Here is a 27,975-nt window from a genome sequence, read left to right as displayed (position 1 = left end):
GGTGACAAGGTCATGCAATTTGATTTACTAGATGTACTTTATTTCATACACTAAAAAAGTGATGTAATTGTAATTCCCAAAATTCATAATTTTAAAACAGCTATACATCACACATTCCACACAAACTCAGTCTTCTTTCATAGGGTTGATATATATATATAAAAACGTATATAAATTGGCAGCAGCTACTTAAAACATAATAAAAAAGCAACTTACATATTCATGTACTGGTTCATGTATAAAGTGATTCAATGCATTTGTACTTTTTTTTTAATTTAAAGTACATCACCACAATTACAATAATGACGGTGATCATTTAAAAGGAAGAAAAGATGATGAAGAAAGAAAAGATTAAGAATTACTGGCCACTATATAGAAGAGCTGACTGTAAATGCTAGAGACCTAGTTTGTATTGTAGTTGAAACACATTGACAAAACAATGTAACAGGGAACACTTGCAACTTGTCAGAGTACAGCTTTGAGCTTGAAATGACGGAGTTACCAAACGGGTTGATATAAAAAACCCTCTCCCAGCAAGACAAACATGAGGCGATATGCATAAGTATTTCAAGAAATGATGTAAAAGAAACTATTAAATGCATTATTTATAGCTGTCACCAGAAGCACTAGTATTGGGGTAGTGTCCCATTGCCCCTCAGCAGTCAACAGCCACGAAACTCAGTCCTACTTCTGAATAGAATGAGAGGCATGCATAGGAGTGAAGTATCACACAGGAGGAGCCAGTTTCTTACATTAAATGAAACCAAAAGATTAATGAGCTACAAGCCTCAATGTCTGGCTCCCAGCCTGAAGAAGCCTTTACTTCATCTAAGATGTACCCCTTAATCCGGCGACAAAATTCCTCCTCTCTTATCATTGCTTGTAGCATAAATTTAGATCTGTAAACATCAAATGGAGCAAAATGCAGCTTTAACAAAATATGTGCTGCAAAATACAATACACAACTACACAAAAATATATAAAATACAATGAGATTCTATCCCTGATACAAACTGTGAAACTTTGAAAAACAGTGGCAGTTTATATCACAGCACAGTACACAAACCAAATGAAAGAGCGAATTGTTGAACTTCACAGCATTGTCAACCAGAAAATTTGCAGAAAGCAAGTTCCTTTAAAATGCATTTTGGCTGACACGCTTGGCAGTAGATCTGCTGATCCATCTGTTGTCTGCATCAATACCACACACAAAAAAATACCAGTTAGAAAGAACAGATACAGATAATATGAGTCCTCTCATATATCCAAGGTTTTGATCTAAGAGGCTACAAGAAGGGGCAGTAGGTGGACGTTTTCAAGTAACAGACAAGTTCTGATCTGCAAAAAAGCATAGTCTAATTTTTTTGTCTTCTATAAAACACAGTATCCTTCCATCTCCATAACTCCCTGGACCCTCGGTAGCAAACAGATTAAATCCCTAATCCGCTGCCAACGCTAACCCAGCAGCCAGCAGGAACAGCAAGAACTAAATCTCTATCTCTATTGATGATCACTAGTGCAACTATCGTGATGATACGATACACTGCGGGTCGCACTGCTTGTGGGCTCACGGATACCCCTCAGCCGTTAGTAAACATGGGGCTTGAGCAGCTCTGGGCAGACTGCCCCCTCTGCGCCCCCGGCCCCGCGCCCATCCCGTGCCCACGACGGGAAGAGCTCGTTCCTCTCTGTCTGTGTGGCGTCCTCCATAGCCAAGGCCTCCCCGGCCAACAGTTCTGGTGCAAGGACGGGCCGGGCCGGGCCAGGCCGGGGCGCTGGGCGCTGGGCTCAGGCCTGGCCGTTAACTCCCCTCCGGTTTCTCCTCCTGAGCTGAAGGAGGCCGCTCTGTGGAAGACGCTTGACTTTTTTCACCACCATCTCCTTCTCCTTGAAGAAAGGCACAAGAGAGAAAATGAACCAGAGAAGCGTTGCAGGAGCCCCGAAAGAGCTCGAAAGAAGTAGTGGCCTCTTAGCACTCCAAATTAAAGATAATGTATGACCTTCCCTGTGCACTGGGGTCACACCACTGAAGACTCACACAGCCAGGGACTATGACCAGAATCGGTCAGCTACAGGAGCCTACAGGAGGCAAACAGTGAAGTTTACGTGTTTTTTTCAGTTTTGAAATAGAAAATGCAGTCCCTCTGGTTTCTAAATACATTTACTAGGCCTGGAAATGACACTCGTGTTACTAAAGACACAGAGACAGACACAGACACAGAGCATTGTAAGGTAGTTTGAAGACTGGAGGAGTCCAGGCCAATACCAACTACAGAACTAAAGCTCTTCAACTGCTGAAGAAGGACAAAGACCGTAATCATTTCTGAATGAGCTCCTGAACCAGAAAAGACAAATGTTTGAATAGTAATCTGTTTGGATTATATATATTATATATTCTAAACTGGAAGAGATGTATTCTAAAATGCAAAGCAAAAGACTTACTCTTTCATTCATTCTTTCATGAACATGTTTCTACAGACTGTGTGTAGCAAACACACATGTACGCCTTCATTGTAAAGTTCATTTTGGAGTCACAAGAAGCACACAGCTTTAGATCATCTGTTTATTTTGCACAAATGGGGAGACAGTAGGTACATATATTGTACATTTGAAGTTGTTGAGACCTGGACAATCTTTAAAAGAAGATAAGAATACTAAGCATAAACTATTGATGTTTTTGAGTGTTTCTTACTGACTTGGCCATGAAGCGTTACCTTCCGAGCGATGCCCAGTGTGGGCAGACAGAGCTGCACACACACTCTGGCCATCCTGCTGTAAACCCTGAGCAGTGCGTCAGCTTCCCTCTCTCTCTGTTCTGTTCATTTCTTTCTCTGCAGACTACTTTATCTCCGGGAGGGGATGTTTCTGCTCGCCAAGGGTTTGTTTTTCGCTATGAAAATGAATGACTCTAAACACACTCCAAAACGGGAAATACACAGAGCGTAGAATTAAAGTCAACAGAAGAGAGATTATGCAGAAGCCCAGATAGAGAAGCAACACAGAATCCAAAAAAGACACAGACCTTAAGAATTAATCTTTGCAGTCCTGTTGAGACACAGCAAAGGGCATTTTCAGAATATTCTGGGGTAGAAATAAGGCTGATCCTAGTAATGGAGCCTCGGGAGAGTTCTGGCGGTGTGCCATTTTCCTCCCGCGTGACCGCCACACCCGCACAGTGGCGGCCGCTCCGCCCTGCCTCACCTGTTTTCCCGAGGTCCAGTTCGGAAAGCTTCAGAGACAAATCGCCGCCCTCCAGGTCGCCCTGGGCTCCGAGGATGTCGTGCAGCGCGTTCCTTCGTCCCGTTCTTCCGGAAGCAATGAAATCTGCGTACGTCGCCTCCACATCAGTCATTGCTGACAGGTGTCAACATAGCAGTGCCTGCGGACACAGGAGCACATGAGCCCCTCCGGGACAGAATCTGGAAGTGGAAGTCGAAACTACGGGGAAGTGAGAACAGGGGGCACTTCCTGCCACAGAGGCTTGTGGGAGTCCTGGCGCCAGCTGCTCAGCCACGTGGTCGAGGCCTGCGCTACGGCTGGACCAGTGGGCTCCAGCGGACCCACCCTGCCAGAGGGGCCCAGTGCTGCCCTCTCGTTGAAACCCCTCACTTGTGTCCCCATTGTGCGTGAAGCGCGAGTCCAGACAACGCCTGGCGTCAGACGAAAGGGGATCGAAGACCAGGGAGCTGGGCGAGCAGGAGGCACACCGGGCACACTCTCCGGCAGCTGTGGGAGAACAGCTGGACCGCAAGGCTTGGAGATGCAGAATCCACCCCACAGCCACGGCTCTCCCACCTTTGCAGCTGCACACGTCGTGAGATAAACTAAACACACCACCGATCACTTCAGAGGAGTCTGCATCTTTACAGCGTGATCACAGCACTTGTAGTTGCAAACACGTTAAACATTTGATCATTTAAATAAATCTAGTTCCAGTATTTTAAGAATTCAAGTATTTTAACAGGACATGAATATTTATGTGAAGATACTTTCCCTCTGGGAAAACTGCCCATCTAGTTTCTTCAGTCTCAGCAGGCAGTTTGCCTAGAGAGAAAACAAGTCACTTTGCCAAATAAATATTGTTGGAAATGATTTAAATATTGAGCAAGCTTTTAAAAAAATTCCACACAAAGACAAATCTATTACCATACAGTGTATACTTTCTCTATCTATCCCAGTACCTTCACAAAAACAATTCATATACTTAAATTCTAAAAAAGTAAATATAACAGGTAAAGCAGAATATATATATATATATTTAAATGGTTGAAATTCCCAGGTGTGGGAGGTATAGAGGATCACTAGCCTGGAACCCACCCAAGATCATCAGGCCATCACTAACTCATACCTGAGGGAGACAGCCAGTAAGAAACTGCAGCTTGAGCAGAGAAATGGTAGTAGGAGCTGGCATTGTGAGAAAGCCGCCATCTTGGCTCAGCACTCGGGCTCATCGGTGCCGCCTTGAGCCAAGATGGTCGCCTGCTATTAGCAAGAAGCCTGGAGAATGAGACACAGCTGGTCTGAAGGTGTAATTAGCCCTCTTGGGGAGTGAAGGAATCTGTCAGGACGGACTCTGGGGCTTGCCGAGGGATGCCTGAGAAAATCCAGCTTTGTTCTGTCCTGGGCGCCGGTACCAGGTGGGCCAGCAGCAGTGCCCACGTGCTGGAAAGCCAGGCTGTGTGTTTTCGGCCACAGGGGCACGTACACTCCTTGTGTACGAGAGGGAAAGAAAAGAAACCCAGTGTTTCTGCTGCGAAGCCTTCTTCAGGTGTGTTCGACAGCAGTGTTACCGCTTGCAACCTGACCTCACAGGTCTTACAAGCTAGCAAGGATTTGGTCTGGTCAGTACAGGGATGGGAGCCCTCCTAGCAAAACCAGCCTGCTGCCTAGTGGTAGACCAGTATGGGGCGCTGTTCCCCCTGGACCAGAATTTCAAACAAAGGCCCCGATTTTTCTTGACCAAGAAAGCCAAACCTAAGAAGACTGTTTGTAAGAGTGGAGGTATCAGCCATGCTGGCACCACCTGGCCTCCCTGCCTCATCCTTCATGGGACCAGACAGAGACAGGTGTATTTATTCTGAAAATGCCCCCGCACCTTAACTCAATCAGTGATGTGATTTCAAACCCCTCCGCCTGAGCTGCTGTTTGGTGGAAGACATGATTTTTCTTGGCTGCAGGCGCTGAAACCTTTGAACCGAAGCCTGAGAGGTGTTCAGCCTCATTTAATTTTAAAAGCAACACAAACTGCGACACCGTGCGGTGTTCTCCGGACACGACACACACAGCCGGGCCAAAAGGGCTGTAGTGACACAAATACGGCCGCTAGAGGCCGCTGTAACGCTGTGGAGACAGGAAAACGATTAGAATGATCCCATAAACACGAAACACGCGGGCGTACAGCTGAAGAGGCCAATCTTACCGATGTCGAGCAGCTGGAGGGAGACTATGACACCCTTCAAAGTGGAATTGCTTGTGTTTATGTAAGTGAGACTACCCTGCCTCTACCTAACATAGGAGAGGAAAACCCTACTGCTGCAGCTTAGTGCTGTTGGTAATAGGGGCACTAGGTGTGGGCCCCTATGGAAATGCAGGTCTGCTTTACCAGGGTGTAATTAAGCGCGAGTGTCGTCCGGCCAAGCCCCCAGAGAGCGGGACTGGAGCTCCTTTTGGCCACCTGGGTAGTTTGATGGACAGTGGAGAGGGTTTTAGTCTACATTGCCGGGGTAGTTCAAGTCAGGAGCCGCGTCAGCTTGTGCAGGATGGAAAGGAACAAGTAGAGGTTTATTCCTGCTGAAGAGATGTCCGACCCGAAGAAGGCTCCACGGCCGAAAACGTTGTGTTTCTTTCCTCCTCTTTCCAGCATGGAATAAACCTGTACTCGTTCCTAAATTGCTAGGGAGGAACTGAATATCGATGAATACATGAATGCAAGCGGCTGTGCTCCACCTAGGTTTGAGGCATTCATGATCCTTTTAACTTAACTGAAATCGCTATGATATTTGCTTCTGTCAGAATTACAGATAAAAGCCCCCCGAGTCACACCAAATGTTTAGAGTGAAAACCGGAGACGCAGAGACACAGGCAATACAATTAGGAGAAATATTACAGATAAAGAACCAAGACATTTGGATATAGTACTGCTTTTGGACTGGAAAACGTATGCATTTTACAATGTTCTTATCTCCATATCTCCAGACACAGCTGCACTTTCCCTAGGTGCACAGCCACACAGCGGGGAGGTCCCGGGTGCAGCACCTGGCTCAAGGCTACAGCAGCAGCGTGCCAGCTGGGATTCGGACCCACAGCCCTCTGGCTGTAGGAAGAGTAGAGTACTGTACAAAGCTGAAGTCTGAAATGGTGCTGTGTCTTCGGATGTGTGCTTTCTGTTCTTACAATGGCAAAACACCACACGTGAAAGCATCGTTCTTCCATTATATTATATCGTCTGCCGTGCCCATGTTTGAGAGAAAGAGAGAAAATTGACTTTTTTAAACTTTTGTATTTTTGATTTTTTTAGATCGATCCGGCTGATTGCATAATTTATGGCAAAAATATATTATGTATAATATGGTATACCATTTTTAAAAGTTAAATTTAAAAATTTAAAATAACTGCTAAGTTATTAATTTATAAATTAGTAAAACTTCAAGGTTTACACTCAAGGATAACTTTTAAAATGAGAACAAGGTGCCAGGCTAGTACTGAGCAGGTTCACTCACTGCAGACATTTCACAAGTGTCAATATTCAGGATTACCCCCAATTCACTGCAACAGAGCTGTGGAACATGCTACATTAACAGGTTTCCTGATTTTCACAATTTAAAGTCTTGTGTGCTACAGGTAATGAATATCTTTCACACTTTCAGAGATTTAGAGAGCATTATAGCACAGCAACCAATACTAACACAGCAGAAGCAGTAACTGCAGTAACTGCCTAATAGATAATAAGCTATTGTAATTGGAGTCTGCTGTTTATTAAAATTACTTAAATACTTGCTGTTAAACTAGCTATGCTAATAAAACCTTTTACATATTGTACAATTTATCCTGCCTGTCATTAAACACCTGGTTGCACAGAACACCACAACGATTAGATCCACCTCCATAGCCTTACTAAAATAATGAACCTGTACAGCTTTCTAGGAAAAGAAACGAGTTCTGCACTGTCGGACACTCCTCGTCTTCACGCAGAATCACCTGGTCAGCAGCCACACGCCTGACCCCAAGAATCTCCAGTCAGAGACCAGAAAGAAAACCCAAAGCACACAACAGTGGCTGAAAAATTGCACAAAGTAACATTATTGCTCTTGACTTACTGAGAGTCACTCTTTTATCCAAATCCTGCAGGAGGCCTAAAGCTAAATATTTGCAGGCTAAGGCTGCTGTTCCCCAGGATCCAAAGTGTTTGTGCTATTTTGGGTTTACAGCGTCATCGCCTCTCTCCAGTCTCTTCCAGCTGTCGCCACCAGTGTGCTGTCAGTCAGACAGCCGAGGTGCATCGCAGAAAGCCCACTTAGACCTGGAAGTTGGGAAAAGCCCTTTCGGCTGTGCTCATCTGAGTTCTGTGCTTCTGGTGGTTCAGGCGTCGTGTTCCACTTGGAACAGGAGGCAAGAAAAAAAGAAAGCCCACAGTAAATGATTCCTTTTTCAACAGCAGAATCAAAAAAAAAAAAAGAAGGTAAATGAGTCTTGTACTTCCAGTAGGCATTAAAATAGTTTAATACACAGAAATTCATTTAACTAGTAACTGCAAGTGCAGCTTTACAGAAGCAGGACACTTCTCTGGTGGTCTGGAGTTAACAACTATGCAACAATCACTTGCATTTTTAATGCACTTAATTCACCATTACTACATAGTTACTACAATGAAAAAAGCATACCGGTAGATCACACTGTCCTTGTGTCAAGGACAGGGCTGTCCTGTATTGATGAAATTCTACAGCAAAAGCATTCCTGCCAAAGGGCTACACTGAAACAGTGGACTGATCCACCTTTAACCTGCGTGTAAATACTACTGAACGTCTGTCGGACAAGCTTATCCGTTGACATGAGTCCAGTACACTCAGCCACCGGGACCTGCTATATCAAGCAGCTCAGCAGTTTCAATAAGGAGACAAACCTGTTTTTAGGAAGTCCCTCCCTGCATTGGTCACTCTGCTGTGCAGCTGTCACAGCTGTTTGAGAGGGACACACCCTTACGGATGCACACACTGATCCTGGTGTCCCGACAGTAGGTGCCAACACACACTGCAGCAACTGAAAGTGACGGAGGAGTGCCCTGGCACTAAAGTGGTTCACGTGACCAGCATTGGAGCAGCAGGATTAGCATTTTCTGATCAGCTTTAGACTGGGAAGGAGCCCCTATAGCACAATGAACAGCTTCTGAGGTGGCACCATCGTCAGTTTCTTGAATGATCTGTGCTTGTATATGAAAATAACCTACTGTACATCAACTTATTTTAAATTAAACTTCATTTTCCAAAATGGACAGATACAGTTTACATTTTAGGGACCTAAGAGGTCCAGTAGTTATCGCGTCTAATTTTGTATTGGCTCTCTGATCCTGGTGAAGGTTAAGAAATTCTTCCAAGTGAAACTTTAAGAAAGATGTGCAGAAAAAAATCTTAAATTCAATATCAAAGCTTTAAAGGAAGAAGTGAGCTGAGAATTGGATCCCTGCACTTGATGTAATAAATATGTCCACTGCCCAGGTTGAAAAAATGTTTGGTTAAAAAAAGCTGATCTGTCGACACGTTTTTGTTCTAGACCATCTATATTCGAAATCCTACAGTATTTCATTATTTGCAGTAACTGAACAGCAAGGTGATGCTATTCTGCTGGGTGGCAATTGAATGATATTATAATTCAATTAGGCAAATTACTGTACATGATATCACCCAATATTCATGGTTTGTGTAGATGTACCATTTTAATTGTTCCTTTTTTTCATAAATGTCTTCACAACAGGTGTTTCTGAGTTTTATTGATCTACCCTTGTGGATGAATTCTGACCCAGTTTTAAAGAAGTCTTTTTCAACATGCGGAGATCACGATTTATAACGGGGAATTGCAGCATCATGTACCTGAAATTGAATGAACACGCACTGCCAATATGTGCCTCTCTGATATTTTCGAGAATAGGTTTTACAGTTCATAGAAACTGAAAGACGTACAGTAGAAACATGTTTACAAAAACTGGTACTACACAGAAAAAAAAGAGTTTAGTTGGCAGGCGAAACAACATTAAACCAAAATAATGCACTTAAATACACAAATAAGCGACTGAGGGCAGGAAGGAAATTGAGCAGATAATTCCGAGAGGAGAAGACTGAATACAGGTCAAGTCGGCTCCTGTCACTGCTAGCACTCTTCAGTTAACATCTCGGGGAAAAAGTTTTCGGAGCTTTCACTTTTCAATGTCAGATTTGGTTGCAATTGGTTATACCCATTGCAGGCGGGATACGTACATATTACAAAAAGCCTTTTACTTTCAAAAGTGAGAAAAACTCTGCAGTGCATATACTACTCTGAGTAATGTTCACATCTATCAGCCTTTCTCTGTAACGTAGAGATCTCCACTAAGCAAAATATACATTAAATACTGTATTTAAAATGTCACAGTGAAAAAAACACAGTCCAGATGTTACACATGAAAACAGACATTTTACTGAAAGAGAATTAAGTTTAACCACTGATGATCCTTGGTTTTGGTGTAAAACAATTTAAGAATAATTAAGGATGAAATATGCTACTACAGTAGGTGCATAAGCAGGTAGTTGTCTGGCTCTGCTCATTTTGAAAGTATTCATTGCTGAGTAAGGTTTTCGTTTATACAGAATTTAGATATACAATTTGTGTTTTATAAAATGTTCTGTTACAGGCCAATTTGGAGACGGAAATGAGCGTGTCTATTGTGTCTTTGGAAGGTGGGAGGAAACCAACACAAACAGCAAGCGAAGCCCACAAAGACGCAGTCCGAGACCAGAATCCAACCCAGGAGCTGCAGTGGACCATTAATAACTCCAATTATATACAGTCTTTTTATGAGTGCTATTTTCTTTTAATCTGGTAATGCATTCGGTCAGTAAAAAAATATTAATTTTAATAAATGTCTTTAATAAATAGGTCTAAATTAAAAATTTAAAAATTAAAAAAAAAACAGACTGGGAGATTTTGGATGGGATCACAAACTTTGCTCCCATTTTTTCATGCTCCACACTGCCCTGGGCTCAGCTTATCCATCAGGCCGGAGAGCAGGGCAAAAGTGCACGAGGAATCAGTCACTTAGAAATCCAATTATGTTGCAGCCAGGAAGAAATAGACACCATGCTAATAATGTTAAAAAACGACTGCCTTTTGACTTTACAAATCATGTGTTTTCAATGTGCTGTCCAGGTTTCTCACCTCTGTTTGGTCACTGGGTTCATTTAGTAAATCAAGAGCCCATTTGTTCTTTTTGTGGCTCATCTCAAATTTACTTGACAAATTAGAGCACTACTCATTTAGTACACATTTTCTTTAGTAGGATACAGTCCTTTGACATAAAACCGAACTACTAAGAATGTAGGTCACTGTTAATATATTAACAATTTCTGCCTCGTGATTGTTTGGGATAATAAACGTACTTCTGCACTGCACCAGCAGACTGCTGTAATGTCACTATTAATCACATATTTAAAGAGATTTTAGAAGCAGAGGCGTGATCTCAATGCTTTAGCTTTTTATTACGTGTTCTCGCAAGAAGTGAGATTGCTGTAAAGGGATGTTCTGTCCTGAAGAACCTGATGGATCTCCCATACAGGGAAGAACTGGCAATGGCTTGGGCACGAGGCACATCTCAGAGGCTGCATGGTGGAAGTGCATCTTAGACCAGGCACAGGAATTGTACTTGGATAAGGGGTTGTGGAAATCTGGAGCAAACGTCCCAGTCATGTTGCTGGAGCTGATACCATGACGTCTACTGAGAACCAGCTGGGTGAGTGCCTTTGTAAAAGCCACTAGCAAGCTAACGGACTGGATGGACTCAATGACCTCCTCCTGCTTGTAACCATTGTGCTCTAAAGGGGGAACAATGATCTAATCTTTATTAGATCTGTAGCATTAAAACATTAGATGTAGTATTTTGAAACTACAGTCACAAGGGAAGCATATTTGATGACCTGTAGCTGCTTATTACTTAGAAAATATGGAAACAGGCAAGAACAGGGGGGCTGCTGTATTGCCAAAAAACCAGGGACACAGTGAAATCATTTTAAAAAAAGACTAAGGAACCATAGAAGATAATTATTTCTCAGTCCGATTAAAATAATGAAAAGGAATATGAAACTTGCAGGTGACTTTAGCAGGATGTCAGAGTTTCACAGAGAAACTGTAGACTCCACCCCTCTTTCATCTGACCCTGGGTAAATTGGACAGCTTACTGCATATGTTCTGTATCTGAGTTCATTAGTTCCTATAAAATATTTCTAGAGCAATTTTGTTTTCAATCAGTGTTAGTAAATCCTGCATAAAAAACATAATAAAAGGGACTTTGTATTTATCTTCAGGGAGATGCTATTGACAGTGGTGAGTTTCATCACACAGTATGGGAGCCCATGTAGTCCTGGATCCCCCAGTTTCCAGTTAAATACATTCCCAGACAATGAGTCCCAGACCTAGTTCGGATACAAGAAAGTATTTGGGTTTCAGAGAAAAACTACACCAAAGTAGATGCGTTCTGCATTTGAGTACCAGTTAGCTTTCTTTACAGAAAGAAAGAGGCTAAATAAGATTTAGAAAAATGCTCAGTTGTAACTCAGATCGATTCACACATTATACTTCTTCCCTTTAGATATTATTTACTTCTGAAATAAGCAGCCTGCAATGGACTGGTGTCCCACCCAGCGTGTATCCTGCCTTGGGCCTGATATTTACCAGGACAGCCTCCGACTGCCCAGCAACCCCATACTGGATAAAGGAGATAAACAGCACAGTGTCCTTAGCTGAATGCTAAAAATGTGATTGCAAAAAACGTGGAAAATGAATTTTCCATGTGGCGGTAGCATGACTATTATGTGAATGTGGGTACACATTTTGTCACACAGGTGAGAGAATGACAATTTTGCAAAGGGATATCAAATCCGTTACTCTGGAAGAACCTCACAGGATACCAAAACTGCACACAGTGCAACAGTACAAATGGCAGGATTGCCAAGTGACAGATTCTTAGATCATTACGCCGCAGCTGTTGCAGGACGAGGATTGTGTCCAACAGACAGGCAGCCCTAGATTTTGACCTCTCCTGGAATGACCCTCACTTGCACCCTGCCCCTGTCTGAGGTAACACACATCCTGATGAAAGCGTATCTCTCGCGGTCTAATCAGTGGTCTAATTGCCTCATCAGCACTCAGCTGACGATCTGTCATCCACTCTCTGCCTCAGAGGAGCCTCTGTGGAGGTCTCCGAGAGTCTGCGATGACAGGGAGAGTCACAGCCCCAGAGCTGTGTCAGGTGAGGCAGCCACCCAAGGCACAGAGTGGGTCAGACGGGTCCCAACACCTTTCAAGAGTTTCTCTCTTGCCGAGAGCATGTGGCCACTGGGATGCTGGCTCTTTCGCACAGTCTGGGCCTGTCCCCCCGAGGGCAGGCGCAGTGCATGCCCACACTTTCCGGGCAGTTTTATCCACTGTCAGTCCCCCTGTGTGGGTGAGGCTCACGGTTGGCATATGGATTTAAAACCAGTCTAAAGGTTAATACTGGACCGGAACTGCCACATACAGTACACACCTCCGGTGAGGGGTAAATCAGATCAGCCAGTGCATCCTGAAACCAAGAGTGCAGGTACAGTACTCTGTGGCCTGTGTTCTCATGCTATCCTTCACCTATCTATCTTGTGGGAAAGGCACCTGTCACGAAACCTAAAATGACATGCTTGCAAAAAGAATTCCCCCGTCACCCAGTCAAGTTCAGAATTTCACTGTACACTAAAACATGGCTTCTCCTCGATCACCTATCCCTTGAAATAAGAGGGCCAGCGGCGGAATACTCCAATCTGAAACACGCTTCTCGATTCACAGAGAGAGAAAAAAAGAGACCTTGATATACATAAAAACCACGGCGTGCCTGAATCCGAGCCTATACCACCCAGCTACACCGTCCGCAGGCCTTACAGGAGGAGGACATGATAAGCGCGTTTCTCCGGAGCGGCGACGGCGACCCCGCTGTAAACAACACAAAGGACAGCACCAGCACACAAAGCGCACAAAGCGCACAATGCGCAGCGCTTTCTCTCAAGCGCACCGCCGCAGGGAAACCACTTTCGGCGATGGACGGACATCGCCCAGGCGCACCGCAGCTCTGATCGTCGCTGTTTTTGAAGCGGTTTCTCACACAGCGATTTCAGGTACAGCAACCACCCCCTCGCCCCTCCCCCAGCAAGATAAAGGTCGACTCCACGGAGGCTTACCTTATAAAACCTTGCGGATAACCAGCGACTGGGGCGAATATTTACAGTTCCAAAACACGAACGTACTGTACATAGCGAAATATAAATGCCATTATAAAGACACACTAGCAGTTACGTGTTCTGTGTATAGCCCGCACACACAATGTACAGCTGAAGGATTTCGTTCTGCAGATGTGTTTTCTTGGGTATCATGACGCTGAACCCGGTGAAAACGTTATCGCCGCCCCGGTCTGGCTGACCCCCTTGTAGCACGTACTGTACCTTTTAAAGCTCTGACAGTCCAGTCATTGCAACGCAGGAAGCGGATTTTGAAAGGCGGCCTCTCCTGTCTCTGTGTCGGGACTGCACTACCGAGAGCGCTCCTCTCCTGCCATTCTGGCTGTCTAATGATGTCATCGGGATTCCGGGATGCTCTCCCGAGGCGGAGGGAGGGAGAGGGAGAATATCCACGGCAGATTGCGATGGGAATGACTGCATGCGGCCTCCCGTGCTTTGCCTCGTCCTAAATATCTGTCAGCCCCCGCACATCTAGAAACTTGTGCGGCATTCCCCTACAATTTCCCTGGAAAGAGAGGTCTCGTCCTTTGTCACAGACTTTTTTTTTCTTCAATTACAAAAATAAGTATTCCGTCAGCAGAACCCATTTGAATTGCTCCACAAACTATTCACATGTAATGTTTTAAAACTATCAGGGTGTCTGTAGTATCCACCAAAAACGACCAACCACTTGCAAAGCGGAAATATCTCAGTTCTTACTATTTCTATTGGGGTTGCATGAATCGCTATGCAGGTTCGCATTGTAATCCGTATTTTATTAAGATTTTCTTTTATAAGCGTTCAAACTGAAATGAAAACAAAAACATTTGAGAGTGCAAGTTATTGTTTCGATTAGTGATTGTCTAGATGTCTGTCATTTCTCTTTGTTTCTCGCAAAAACTCTGCAACGATCAGACCTGAAACGTTTGACTGCGTCGGTTACAACCTGTTCACCCATTCCCATCTGATACCAGCTGGGAAACTCTGGGGAAAAGGGCTGTTACTGCAGAAACATTCAGAAAGCTTTGGAGCTTCAGTGTTGTGAATTTATTTGATCTTAAAACGTTTATTTTTTTCATTAAATAACGTGAAAACGGAAGTTGTGTTTCCCTGCGTCTTAGATTTATGGTGAAGTTCAGAGTCGGTCTTTGTGCTCCTGGACTTGGAACTCACAGCCTAACATTCAAGCGATACTCGCTTCTGTACTGTAATATTTTCTTAACGTGTGCTATTGTAGTGTAATATTAGGTATCTTAAACATATTGGAAGCACCTGTGAAGACCTCCGTCTTCCTCAGCTCAAAGCCCTTTCTCCGAGTCCAAGCGGAGACGCAGTCAACGCCGTGCAATGGCTCGCCATTACTGTACAAGCAGCCAGGGCTTCAGTTTATACCACCGGCTTCAGTTTGAACGTTTCGTGTGCTCAGGTATCGGAATGAGATCTGAAGCGCAATGCAGGCACATGTGGCAACGGTGAAAGTGACGTCGTGTACCAGGACTACATACAGACCCAGTACTGGACCCAGTGTGCACAGGACTGTATATGAGAAGGGCGTTCCTTGTTAAGTACCGTACCTGTACACAGTATTTTTCGGCACTCGGGAACAGGAGAAAGGTGATCTCCAGGCGTGTGCACAACCCGGAGTCCACCGTGCAGGCTCTTGCCTTTTCAGAGCGCCGAAGGAGCCGCAGCTCCTGTATATGAAGAGAGACCTCTTTATTCCTGCCAATACAAAGACAAAATTAGCAGCCACCGACAGCTGTGTTACCTTTAACACAGCCTTCACCATGAGATAACTTCGGCCAGTGAAACGCATGTGCGTACAGTATGTATCCTACAACAAACTCCTTATAGATGCTGTGCAGACTGTGTATGAACACACAGCACATGCAGTCCTCGTACGTTCCTTTCATCATTGTCAATCGTAAATGTAGTGCGTTTTAGGGGTTACTCTGACAGCTCTGTTATAAAGTGCCTACGCCGTTACAGACAGCCATAAGGACATAAAAACAGATTGAGGTACTCTAATTGGGAGAGTATCAAACTGATTCTCACTGATGGAATAATCGCCACAGTTTTAGAGATGCCTTTGTGTCCACGCCGGTTAGAATCACGGGCTACGTCTTCATTCAATGGACTGTATAGTAAGAAAGCCAATAAACTATTTGCATACTAGATTATTGTTTTCAACGGATCATGTACATTCTTCAGTTTGTAAGGCCTAAGGCCCCAATATATTATACCCTTAATTGAATTACATTAAATTAAATTCTTAATTTCGCCCGTGGGTTAAAGAAATATCTTTACAAATCATAACAGAAAAGTAAAAAAATAGAATTGCTATAACTTTAAATAAACGTACTTATTTCTAACAAAGATATACAGTATTTTCAACAAACTGATGTCCTGCATCCTGCATAACACATTTCAGATCATGCAGCGTACATAGTCTGTAAGTGCCTGCAAGCTGTTTAAGCCCTGTACTGTATCTATTGCAGCCATTGTCCAAGCAGTAGTTCGTGGCCAACAGTCGCTTTGTTTAATATAGTAACTTATTGTCTGCCTCTCAAGTCTGGGGAAGAGTAGCAGCTGGCTAGCAGATTTGTGTGTTGCAGAACAGCACACATTCCGTTCTTTGCGACATAAAGATAATGCTAATTACTGCTAATAATCCAGTGTTTGTCTTTGCCAAATTATTTAAAGTATTTTGCTGTGGGAGATGGAAGGCGAGCACTGAACTAAACTCGATCCTTCATTCCAGTATGGGGGATATGACATTTAGCATGTTTGCAGTTCAGAGCCTCACAGGCTCAGTACAAGACGGTTTATGCACCATTAGGTTTAATGAAACATGAACAACTCAACTGATTGAAGGCAATGTGTTATGTGGTACATTTTCACATTCATTTGTGAATGTGTAAAGTGTACAATATGAAAACACATTTATCTGTCGGGTAAGAGGGCGTAAGAGGGCTTTGTTTTGTCCTTTTTAAGCAAGGATGGTAAATATTGATTTACATACGTTAGGAAATACACTTAAACCAGACTACCCGAAAAAAATTCACCCCACACAAGAAAAGGCTGCAGTAGTGGTGATCACCATCTGCCCATCTACATCGTGCAGTAAAACCTACACGTTTACCCCGTGAGAACCGAGACAAGGCATCGCCAGAAAAAAACAAAAAAACAAATTTCCGATTTAAGTCCAAGCCCATTCGCGCCTGAAAAGTACACACAACCCCCCCACGAAATTGATGACCGTCGTTATCGTGAAAGGTTTTGCCTTTTAAAAGTGACGTATATTATAATACTTGACTAATACGCCATAATGATAGCATCATTTATTTTCATTAAAATACACAGTACTTGTGCTGCATATAGTACATGAATTTTGATATTTGTACAATTCTGATAAAACATGACAGAGAAGACTTAAAAGCTAAAGATTTCCACTTTTTACATGACGTGTCTCGCAATTACGTATTAATTTATATATATATATCTCATTGATGTCAAAGATGAAAGGGGAGGATCAGGGCTTGGGTGTGTCAAGAGCCCTGTGGCGTACAGCCAGTGGAAAATCCGACCCAGATTGCCCGTCGTAGCGCCTTTTGTGTGCGAGGTGGGGGCAGGCGGACACGCGTGTCCGTGGGTCGGGCCGGCCGCCTCCCCCGCCCCACCTGCTGTCTGGAAACAAAGTCGCAGCGCTGGGAGCCCGACCCCAGCCAATGAGACGAGCGGATACTGCGCCGTCAGGCGGCTTGTCAAACCAGGCTTGTTGCTACAGCAGCGGTCGCGCTGCACAGGACAAGAGCAGGCGAGAAAGATGGAGGAGTACGAGGGTGAGGCATTAACGGATTCGTGTCGTTGTCCTGCGTCCTGTGCATTGTTATTTTATGTGTCTGCGGACCCAGACGGCAACATGAACCGTGTTCAGGCTGCGTCAGGGCTGGGAGAGGAGGCGCCCTGTTTCCCAGGATATTGCCGCGGGCTCGGAGTGGGAGACCACCGTTTAGGGGCGTAGGGCTTGGCTTCCTGTGAGACCGGCTGTCCGGGGAACGAAGCCGCGGTCAGTCGGTTCATAACTCGACGCCCCGGCTTCCTCTTCGCTGTCCGTGTCGAGTGCGAGGTGCCAGATTGACCTCGCTCCGCTTTCCGGTACGGGCAGCCCTCCTGGACAGGGCGATTCCCCCGGGCAGCACCGTTCAAGCGCTGTTCCCCCGGCCCCCGATCGGAATGGGCCCTGATTGATCCATTACAATGGGCCGTGATTGATCCATTACAATGGGCCGTGATTGATCCATTACAATGGGCCGTGATTGATCCATTACAATGGGCCGTGATTGATCCATTACACCGCCCCCGGGAGCTCAAGGGACGGCTTCGCCAGGTCTCACCTGGGCACTGTCCGCGGACTCAGGTGACACCTGGGCTGATGCTGGGTCTGTTGCGCGGAGGAGAGTGCTCTCACGGTCACGGGGTGACCGACACCCCCATCTGTGGCTCCGGCGATGGACCCTTCTCCTCCTCTCCTTGTCTTCCGATGTGAAGCGGTCGCGGAGCTCCCCCAGGTGGGGTCGGTCGAGACCCGACAAATGAGTCTGCAGAATGTGAAACATTGTCAGTGCGGCAAAGATGTGAACTGCGGGTCGGCTTTGCCCCAGTCCTGAAATAAACTAGAAATCATTTGCTACCTGGTCCCAGCGGGAGCTGTTCTGACGCACAGTAAGTCCCTGAGAGAGCTGGTCTGGTATAACTGGCCCTCTCTCCCGTTTGTGCACTTATCTGCCCTCGTACAATGTCAAAACTTTAAAAAAAAAAGGTTCCTCGTGTTCCCGGGACAGAGGCTGTCCGAGCCAGACGTCGTGAAACACTGCCCTGGGATCGTCCTGCTGCAGTATCTGTTCAGTGCAGTAACCTGCCACAGCTTCTGTGACTTCAGAAATGAAGTGACTTCCTTCAAGCTCAGGGGGGAGACTGCTTTTTTTTTTTAAAACAGATCTGTAACTGTGTTTTGACCAAAGGGAGAGGTTTATTTATATACATTTTAAGAATTCAAGAAATGTTACCTGCAAGAGAAGGCGTTACCTGTTAGTCTGTGGGATTGTGAGCGGAGTATCTGAATAGTACCACTGGGCTGACTCTTTGTACCTCCTAAGTATTATTTCGGACTCAGTAAAGTGTGTGCTTGGGATTGGCTGTCCTTGATATTTCAGTTAAAAGTCACACTGGCCTGATCACATGCAGAAGAAGGAACAGGCCGAAAACAGACTGTAGATGTTATTTCAGATGGCTGCTGTGTTTGGGAGCAAACAGGGCACCCCATAGTTACTGAGAGACTGTTGTTCTTGTTGTCAGGTAGATGTTCACTTCCACGGGTCAGATTGCTCATTTGTTACACTCTCATTGTATAACGCTGCTCCGTGCACTTGAAATTGCTCAGTCCCAGAGCATTGCATTGATTATGTTTTTATAGATGTTCCTTTGTTAGAATTTGGATTTCAGCATTTCAGGTGTCTTTTTTGTATGTTTTTATTTCTGGCAGCTGATGAGAGCCAGATTCCAGTGGAAGATCTTTTGCCTTGTAAAATCTGTGGTAGAACATTTTTCTCCACAGCGCTTGTAAGTATGCTCCTAGCTTTAATATCTTCAAATACATTTGTCCTTCTGTGTTTAACACTTCCAGAGTAACATGATTTTATTTTTCTAAATGGGTATTTTATTGCATTGCAGAGGAAAAGAAAAATATAAATATGTGCTTATTGTAGTTATTAAAATGTTGGAGTGTTTTGTTTTTTGTTAAAATCTTTTTGTATTTCATTCAGCCTCTGCTTATGAAAGTGTTCAGCCTGTTTTATATTTTCTATTGCTCAGTGTATCACACAAATGCAAATGTATCTATATATTTCGCAGTCGACTTACAGCCACATTGAATAATAATTATCTTTTTTTTCCAGTGTGGGGAACAGTTTTGTACAGTAAATATAAAGTTGCTTTTTGATAGAGTTTTTCATTTGAATAGCTGATCACTAAACTGCTCTTTTAAAACTGGACGGTTGAGTTCAGGTTTTGGCCCAAAAATATTTAAACTGCCTTAAAAAGCATATCATAGTTTTTTTTTTAATCCGACCACTACTCAGGGTGATTATATTTGAACTGTTCAAATGCATTGTAATTGAATGTAAATTGCCCAGATACAGGACATTGACAATTCTTAATGTATTTAAAACATTGGAGAATTAATGACACTGTCAATCAATTTGTCCTTGTAGAAGAAACATGTGCCTATTTGCCAGAAAGCTTTGACTAAGAAAAGGAAAGCATTCGACTCCAGTAGGCAGAGGGCAGAAGGAACAGACATTCCCACAGTGAAACCCTTGAAACCAAGGGTGAGTAATCATCTTCAATTTAATCTTCTTTACTTCAGAACCTAGACCAAATATTATCCTTTGCTGCACAGCCTTTGAAAGCAATGCTATTCCTACAGTACATATATTAAAAGGATTTGTGAGGCTTATGGAAACTATTTCTGATTCCACTGAAGCATTCCAGTCTTGAAGATGTGTGTCTACAGAATCTCCTTAATCAATAGTCTGTCTCTGTGATGTCGAGACAAGGCCAGGATTATTAGGAAAGCCCAGTGGAAGGAGCAGGACACCCCTCTGTGTCCCTGGCCAGAACAGACCCCATCTCTGGATTCCTGTTTAGAGTCGTTCATAACAAGTCGTTCATCGTTCAGCCTGTAAAGAGAAATTTTAACTGGAGTTTTATTTTATAGTGCCTTTCATGGGAACATCTCTAAGTAGTATTCCATATAGACGAGGGACTTATTGTATTTTAAACTTTTGGATCTCATCATTATACTTTCAGCTTTTATCATCCAACATAATTTTCACAGAGGATTCTATAGATGAATTTGCTTAGGATTGTATGGATCTTAACAGTGATTGTGTGTCATTTACAGCCACGAGAACTGATTTGGGAGAACGTGCTCCTGTACTCTGCAAGCACTTGAAATTTGCAATAGGAAACCTCAGTGAAATAAGACGACAAAAGATGTGAGATGGTCTCATTTTGTTTTTCCAGTTGTAAACTGTCCACATACAGTACAGTCCTATTCATTGAGAAAAATTCCCAGAGGCAGTTTGCAATTATATTAATTGTTTGGATACAGGTTCACAGCAACAGAAAACAGTATACACAGAGATGGCGTACTTTCAGTGTTCATAATGTTTGCCAAAGAAGAACAAAAATATTGAGATGGCTGTCATGCGTCACGGGAGGTAATTACTGGAGGTAATAGCAAGCATCTTTATCTTTATTATTATTTTTTTTTAGTTGATGCTCTTATTCTGTTTGTTTGCACACATTTACACAGCTAGGTTTTTTTAACTGGAATAGTTTGGGTGAAAGTGCATTCCACAAGAGTGCAACAGCAGTGACTCACCTGGGATTCGAACCCACACCTGTGAGGCCAGAGCCTTTCTTGCTGCCCACGCTGCTGTTGATTGTGCATCACTCAGATGGCACCAAGTGAATGTGTATTTACTGTGTCCCCGCAGCCCGAACCTCCCAAGAAGCCGTCCAGCTGGCGCAGGAAGCACGACGAGTTCATCGCCACCATCCGCGCGGCCAAGGGGCTGACCCAGACCCTGAAGGAGGGCGGGCCCCTCCCCCCGCCCCCGCCCCCGTCGTACGACCCAGGTGACGTGGCCCCCGCCTGCCGCTGCGCTGCCCGCGCGGGCTTCACAGGCGCGCTCGAGCAGCAGTCTCGAGCACCTGCATGAGACGGGAGGGTCGGGAGCAGCGGACGCCCAGCGGACGCCCAGCTAGCGCTGGTGGCTGAGCCACAGATGCTGTCGGAAGAATTAAACGGTGATGCCAGGGGCTGAGAAACCTTGTGTTCTCCCACGTCTTGTTCCAGATTATATCCAGTGTCCGTACTGCCAGCGGAGGTTCAGCGAGAGCGCTGCCGAGAGACACATCAACTTCTGCAAAGAGCAAGCGGCCCGAATTAGCAACAAAGACAGGCTTCCCGCCGATGCCAAGGGGAAACCGCCGGCACGGTCACAGGTTAGACGCTCGCTCGTCGGGTCTCTCATCCCAAAGTGTTTCAGGAGAGACCAGCAACACTGACGTCCCCGACCTGGGTGGCGTTTTTGCTTTAGCAGCCCCTCTCGGTAGCAGACCAGGGGGGGGAGTGAGAAACTGGGTCTCTGACTGAAATAAGAGAGTACTTTTAGCAGACAGAGTCCACGCTAGAGTTTAGGCAGAATGCTGGAGTAACACCCATACAGTACCATGGGGTCTTTAATGGCCAAGTAGATTAGACCTTCACCCTCTCGATATAGGGTGCACCTCCTATACCGCAGTGTCAGCACTCACGATTCTGGCTCAGAGGGAGGAGTGCCACCTACTGGTCCACCAAGACCATTTACAGAATCGAGAATCAGTCTTGGGTCTGCCAGCAAAGTACCGATCGGGTGCATAGGCTCTTATCTATTTATAAATGACAGTTTTTCTTCCATTCAGATAAGATTGTCATAGGTTGTACAAAGGCTGCCCTATGAAGCCAGGATCGGCTCTGTTTTCCCCATGACCCTGTATTGGGTAAAGCAGTTAGAAGATGGATGGATGTAGGAAGGCTTGCAAGTTTTGCGGTCATGCTTGCTGAAACATCCATGAATTGTGTATCTGCTTCTCGGGATGATAATTGTGGGGAATTTGCTATCCGTTTGATTTGTGCAAAGCACGTGCAAGGTCCTGTGAGCTGCGTCACTTGTTCTGATCCTCTCGCAACAGTACAAGCCCCCGGCAATAAAGAAGACGAGCTCTTCAGCCCCAGCCGCGCCCTCCTCCTCGCGCTTGCCTCAGCGGTCCTCGCCGGCGCAGGCAGCCGCAGGTGAGAGCCGCGTCCCAGTCGGAGCTCTGAATCGCCCCCAGGTCTGGCCCGCAGAGAGGCCCAGGGAGTGATTAGGAATCGGGGATTCTGAAACGGTGCGCGTGACAGACCGCTTTTTGTGAGGGCTGGGAGCCGCAGCTGCAAAGGGCCTGGCGCACATACAGTAGCTTCTTTTACAGGCTGCGAGTCCAGTAAGGGTGTGAGTGGGCTCAGCTGTGGCCTGTGGTGAAGTTATCTGTCTGGACGGCGCTCAGTCAGCAAGCAAAGTGTTGCTAGTGGGATTCTGAATATTTGACATTCATTCCACATCCATGACACATTCATTGGTGGAATGAAGCAGTAAAAATTAATGATGTCCTGAGCTTTATCCTGATAATAAATTGCTGAAATCACCGATTCATAGTCGCATCTTTTTTTGTTTCCGCTTGTCTCAGAGAAGGTCACAGCATCTGCTGGAGCAATAACCTGGCAGTAAAGGCCCCAGTGAGAACACAGCACTCTTCTTTATGGGATGTAGTTCTGTAAAACATTTACAGTAAATCAGTAGAAAAGCAGGGATCTTCCTTTCAGCTTCTGTGTAACATCATGTTCATATGAATTTGAGAGTTTTTTTAATATTGTCAATATTTCCGTTTTTTTTAATATTGTGGTTAAAATGTGTGTTTTTTTTTAAATGTGAGATAGGGTCCCATGTCGAGTGTTTTTCATTTGCCTGTGAACCTGCTGGGCAAAATCAGAATAGTGTTAAATTTGTGTCATTGTTTGAATTTAGATATTGCCAACTGTATTTGTATTGTGTACTGTACACAACAACAACAAAAAAACAGCTTTTCTGAACTCACTCTCTGATCTCCTGCTGAGGACTGTTGTTCTGCTCTAATGAAAAGGTTGAAGGTTGCTGACCCGGCTCCCTGTCTTTAATTAGGGCCGCCCTTGAGCAGAATCGCTTCATCTGGACCTGCCAAGACAAACGCTTCTGGCTTCTCTCCATCTCGCACCGTTTCTGCAGCGTTAACGTCCCCTCCGTCTGGGTGAGAGTTGAAAGCAAAAATAAAAATCCACAGAACGCTTTACGGAAAGCTCATTAGCCCCGTTAGTGTGCACCTGTAGCAGAGATAGAGCGACAGATGTTGATCGTGAAGCATTTGGCTTCTCTTTTAAGCAAGAAACAGGAATGAAAATGGGTTGATTGAATCTGGTGCGTGTTTCGAGGTTTGGGGCTTAGTTCACTTAAATTGTAAATTATTGAGTTTACTGCTTTTGGCTTAGTATTGTAGTGCCTGATGGCAAAACAGTGGGTCTGTTGAAATTGTTGTTATGTAAGAAGTGATGCACATAATTAAAAAAAAAAGGTAACTCCAAAACTACCACAGCCAAGCACATAGAAAGTTACAAAAGAGAGGAGGCATCAAGAGGCCAGGGTGCTGACTTCAACAGCATGGCTGGCAGCCTGCCCCACACCCCCACAGCTCTCTTCTGTAGGGCAGAGCCTCCTGTCCTGACTGGAGGATCTCATCCAGCTGTGCCTGAAGATGTGGTATCCGCCTTATGCTCTGTATAGCAAAAAAAAAAATCAGATTTTGTCAAATCTGTTTCTTTGTCGATAGAGCAACAGTGAAGTCGAGAACACCTACTTCACCGGGATCCCTGAAGAATACGTCTGGCGCTCCAGGAAACAAAAGAAAAGTCTACAATGCTGATAGCTATGCTACCAGGTATCGTAACCACACACATCGGGGTCTGTAGGGTCTTCATACAGTGCATGTGATAACAAGCATGAGCTATGTGCACAGGGCAGCTTGTCTTGGAAAGGTGTTGTAGCAAGGCAGGTGTTCAGTAGAAAAGAGCACTCAAGGCATTTCTGTCTGCTAAAAAGAGAGAAACTGAGGGTGTGTCGCCAGGCTTTTTCTGGGAGTCTGCAGACATTTTCCATCTATTCCTGTCTGTGAGCTGTTTTGAGTGTATGTTTGTATTGGACATTTCATTGGAAAGTTGCACAACAGGGTCATAGTATATATTATATACAATTGTTTTTAACTAAGCTGTTGAAAATAAGCCAGTAATCAATTGACAATTGGAGGAAAAAATGTGCAACTGTCATTTGTTGGCAGTAGTAAGAAGGAAGTGTTTTGTTAGTATGTGTTCCAAACTACCAACACAGGTATTTAATTAGTGTTTGTGCTCAAACCAGCCCCTCAGGTTTCCTTGAAAAGCACATGAAGTCTGCTCTGCAGAATCGGGTGTTCCTTCTGAACGCTGTCTTACACCCCCTAGTGGCGCATTGAGGCAGTGCGTGGAGCTGCAGACCTCAAGATGACCTCTCCTTCTCTTTGCCTGGTTTGAAACGTTGCATTCCCTGTTGTCTGCTGCAGGAATAATGCCAAAAGCGGATGCGAAGTCGATTCTTCACCGCCAGCGAACGGAAGCAGGAATAAGGTGAATTCCGCTGGCCAGCAAACCAAGTTCTGTCATGAATGTGGAACCAAGTACCCTGTGGAATGGGCCAAGTTCTGCTGTGAGTGTGGAGTGAGGAGGATGTGTATATAATTACAGGCTTGTTAATGGTTGGACTGCATGAACACTAAATTTAAGAAGTTTTTTGTGTGAGACTTTGACTGTAAGGTGTGACTACATGCGACCATCGCTTTGCTCAGTTGCTTCCCTGTTACAGGCACAGTGCCATAATCAACGCACAGTGTGTTCTCCTGCCTCTTGCTCCATGCCCACAGGCTGGTCATTAACCAAGGTGTATCGCAACAGAACCTGCCCTGCACTGGCTGTGAGCTGCGGGCGATGGGCTCGGCTTCACTCTTCAAATATTGCTGAAGGAAATAGGTTTCACACAGCTGTTTCATTTTGGCGGGGAAGATGTGTAAATATGCACACAAGTGGACAAATCTGACTTGGAATGACAGTTAAAGTGTAGGGGGGCCGGGCCTGCAAACGTTGAACACTCCTGTCAGACTGTCATGGAGTTCCAATGGAAAATCATGAGTGTGATTTTAAAAAATGCATTTAATTGAATTTAAATTTAAGTCACAGTTCTAAAGATGTACTTAAGTTGATCTTCAAGTTCTTTTTCAGACAGCTATGTAAAATAAAAACAGTTATTGCAGGGCTGTGCTATTCTGACACATTTACCATTTATTTAATAGCTTTTATTTACTACTTGTTTATATGTCCTGTTTTTTTAACTCCATGAAAATTCCATGAGCTCTATTTTTTTTTTGTTAATAGAGGAAGGGAGCAATTATTAACTCATTAGCCAGATTTTAAGATATATTTTTGTAACTTATTATTTGAGGTTCATTGAAAGTAGAGACCTGACAGTCTTTTCTTTTTCTTGACCCTAATAGTGCACACTGCTCAACAGTAAGTACGCAACAAGTAGTTTACTCATGCATAGTACAAGTCAAATATTTTTCTTGTCTGAGTCTGTTATTGGTTGATTGGGTTTGGCAATGGATGGTCTTGGGAAAACCCCAAGAAACAGGACTACAGTGGTTTTACCCTTGTAGAAAAGTCCCAGTGCTAAATGTGTATAAAGTACATACATGTATTCTGTAGGAAATAGCTGCTTTATTTCCAGAAGCTTGCCATGTCCAGGTGATCTGTCATTTCCTGCTTTAATGATGATAATGTGAGTCTGTGTGACTGAAAATCTAAATAATGTGTATCACATGTTCTTTACATTTAAATAAGGAAATAAACAAGTATGGAAGCAGAGTTATTGTTGTAGCTGTATTGTCTCAGAAAGTTTATCCTGTCATTTTATAAACAGCTATGTGTTTAGTTTTTATGCTTTTTCTGTTTTTGCTTTAGGGTGTACCAAGATCCCCGTAAACAGGAGGCTTCAGGCTGCTAACTTAAATTACCTAGGTTTGAAACACAGAGCCTATAATGTAAGCCATGGAAGTTATAACTATAGTTTGAAGAAGTTCAAACAGGGAGCTTCATCAGCATGCATAGGCTGCAAAGGAACAGGTAAAGGTTTATTCCAACCTGAAGAAGGTTACACAGCCAAAACATTGTCTCTTTTCTTTTACTTTCAGCAGGAATAAACCTTTACCTGGTCCTTCGCATATACAACTATAGTTAGTGCTGGTTAATCGCCCATGCTCTGGTCTGAATAAAGCCAGACCAATGCAAACTTTAGCTCTGATGGCCTGCAGACTGACAGAGTGGCCCACACATTACCTACATTATTTCCTTGTACTGGAGAGCCCAGAACTGGTAAATTTAATATTTCTTAATTTATAAAAATACTTTAACTCCAACACATCTGATGGCCTAATACACAAACACATGTACTGTACTTTAACAAAAGTTCCATGTACCTTTATTTTTCAGCTAAACATAATAATACTTTAAAACCCTGCCAGACTAAACAAGATACTGTAAGAACCCTGGTGGCAATCTTACCCTTCCCCCATCCCTGTCCAGGACAGGACAGCCCTCCTGAGCCTCAGAGTGACCCGAAAAACCAACCCCTTCTTTTACCCACCTGGCTTGTACAAAAAGGCATTACACCATGTGAAAGAAATTAGCCCTGCTAGTACTGACCTTAGTGCACAATTACAAATGTAGAAAGGGTCTTTTGCTGTCATCTTAGCGTTCACCTTTGTTCACCCCACACCTGGACAGTGCGTGCCCGGCTCTGTCAGGGTCTGTGGGAGTCGAGGCTTGCACTGAGGTTTCATGTCCTCCAGGACTCCCAGCCTCCAGGCACACAACAGAGAAATCCCCCTCCTTCTCCTTTCAGTGTGAAGCTTGTGGTGACAATGAGGTGTGTGACCGTGTGCGGGCACACCTGCGTGTGTGCTCGCCCTGAAGCAGCCGTCAGCGCTGGGACTGATGGGCGGAGCTGGTCCCTGTGTTCCTGCAGGCTGCCCGCTCCCCTCCTGCTCGCACAGACGATGAGCGTTCTTTCAGCACGGCTTTAAAAAGGAGGTCATGTGAATACTGCATAATGCTGACAATACAGATGGCACATGTTACACGAAAAAATTGTAGTCTGCAATTAAACAAAAAATACTCTCTTAGCTTCTGCGCTTTAGGGTGTACTGCTGTGATATTTGAAAGGAGGGAAGCAGGAAGAAGTACTAGTAGGTTAGGAGTCTTCAAAGCAGCTGTAGTTGATGTAAGTGGAACAGCATGGATGTCATTCACTGTTGCTGTGCGTGCGTCCAGCCCTCACCTTGCCCGACACAAATTGTTACTTCTCTCATTGAGTAATCCTACACAGCAATTCTTCCAATAATACGAAGGCAAGTGCCTCAGACAACACATGCTGATGGACGTGTTGTTTGACTGCAAAAACACACCTTTTTGACCCCCTTGTCAGGCTGTGATCTGTCAATGGAGAAATAAAATCTACTGTCATATTGTAGATTTACTTTCTCACAACCAGCTCATCTTTGCCCGTAATGAGGAGTTAATATCATGACAATAACCAGGAAGAACATGTTTGCACTTCTTACTGTTTGTCTCTTTTACTGGTCTTGTTCGCTCATGTGTTGGTACATACTGAACAGGGTGGTTATAAAGTTTAGGGAACTTGACACTCCTGTAATAAAGATTCCTGTGACCATC

The 27,975-nt window shown here is 44.4% G+C and overlaps 2 protein-coding genes across 9 annotated transcripts; one reads left to right on the top strand and one right to left on the bottom strand.

Moving 5' to 3' along the window:
• Nucleotides 1–13: 13 nt before the first annotated feature.
• pkia (cAMP-dependent protein kinase inhibitor alpha) lies at nucleotides 14–13,848 on the bottom strand. 4 transcript variants are annotated; one of them, XM_069190849.1, is made up of 4 exons: nucleotides 8,120–8,434; nucleotides 7,317–7,595; nucleotides 3,202–3,379; nucleotides 14–1,887 (listed from the first exon to the last, which is right to left on the bottom strand). In XM_069190849.1, the coding sequence occupies exons 3-4, from the start codon at nucleotides 3,350–3,352 to the stop codon at nucleotides 1,802–1,804; spliced, it is 237 nt and encodes a 78-aa protein (XP_069046950.1). In that variant the 5' UTR covers nucleotides 3,353–3,379; nucleotides 7,317–7,595; nucleotides 8,120–8,434; the 3' UTR covers nucleotides 14–1,801. The 4 variants fall into 4 exon arrangements, with proteins under 4 accessions (XP_069046950.1, XP_015210495.1, XP_015210496.1 ...); XM_015355009.2 differs by lacking the exons at nucleotides 7,317–7,595; nucleotides 8,120–8,434 and adding an exon at nucleotides 13,707–13,848; XM_015355010.2 differs by lacking the exons at nucleotides 7,317–7,595; nucleotides 8,120–8,434 and adding an exon at nucleotides 13,446–13,700.
• On the top strand, nucleotides 13,032–27,975 carry zc2hc1a (zinc finger, C2HC-type containing 1A). 5 transcript variants are annotated; one of them, XR_001479260.2, is made up of 11 exons: nucleotides 13,054–13,382; nucleotides 19,027–19,103; nucleotides 19,754–19,870; nucleotides 21,044–21,185; nucleotides 21,406–21,554; nucleotides 22,284–22,383; nucleotides 23,309–23,414; nucleotides 23,991–24,098; nucleotides 24,756–24,819; nucleotides 26,206–26,285; nucleotides 27,146–27,219. XR_001479260.2 is itself a non-coding variant. In XM_015355006.2 (10 exons), exons 1-10 carry the CDS (start codon nucleotides 13,253–13,255, stop codon nucleotides 27,212–27,214), a joined length of 1,062 nt encoding a protein of 353 aa, XP_015210492.2. In that variant the 5' UTR covers nucleotides 13,032–13,252; the 3' UTR covers nucleotides 27,215–27,975. The 5 variants fall into 5 exon arrangements, 4 of the variants coding, with proteins under 4 accessions (XP_015210492.2, XP_015210493.2, XP_015210490.2 ...); XM_015355006.2 differs by lacking the exon at nucleotides 26,206–26,285 and having other exon boundaries at nucleotides 13,032–13,382; nucleotides 27,146–27,975; XM_015355007.2 differs by lacking the exon at nucleotides 27,146–27,219 and having other exon boundaries at nucleotides 26,206–27,139.

The sequence above is a fragment of the Lepisosteus oculatus genome, chromosome 6 (assembly GCF_040954835.1).
Source record: "Lepisosteus oculatus isolate fLepOcu1 chromosome 6, fLepOcu1.hap2, whole genome shotgun sequence".
Lineage (NCBI taxonomy): Eukaryota > Metazoa > Chordata > Actinopteri > Semionotiformes > Lepisosteidae > Lepisosteus > Lepisosteus oculatus.
This window is presented reverse-complemented; position numbering and strand designations above follow the sequence as displayed.

Bases quoted from the DNA above. Each gene is read 5' to 3' on its own strand.
- pkia (XM_015355009.2), bottom strand. From the start codon at position 3,352: ATGACTGATGTGGAGGCGACGTACGCAGATTTCATTGCTTCCGGAAGA. The intron at 1,888-3,201 runs GTGAGGCAGGGC...CCTTTCTTCAAG, and splicing joins ACTGGACCTCGGGAAAACAG to GAGAAGGAGATGGTGGTGAA.
- zc2hc1a (XM_015355004.2), top strand. From the start codon at position 13,253: ATGCGCAGCGCTTTCTCTCAAGCGCACCGCCGCAGGGAAACCACTTTC. The intron at 19,871-21,043 runs GTGAGTAATCAT...GTGTCCCCGCAG, and splicing joins TGAAACCCTTGAAACCAAGG to CCCGAACCTCCCAAGAAGCC. The intron at 21,186-21,405 runs GTGACGTGGCCC...GTCTTGTTCCAG, and splicing joins GCCCCCGTCGTACGACCCAG to ATTATATCCAGTGTCCGTAC.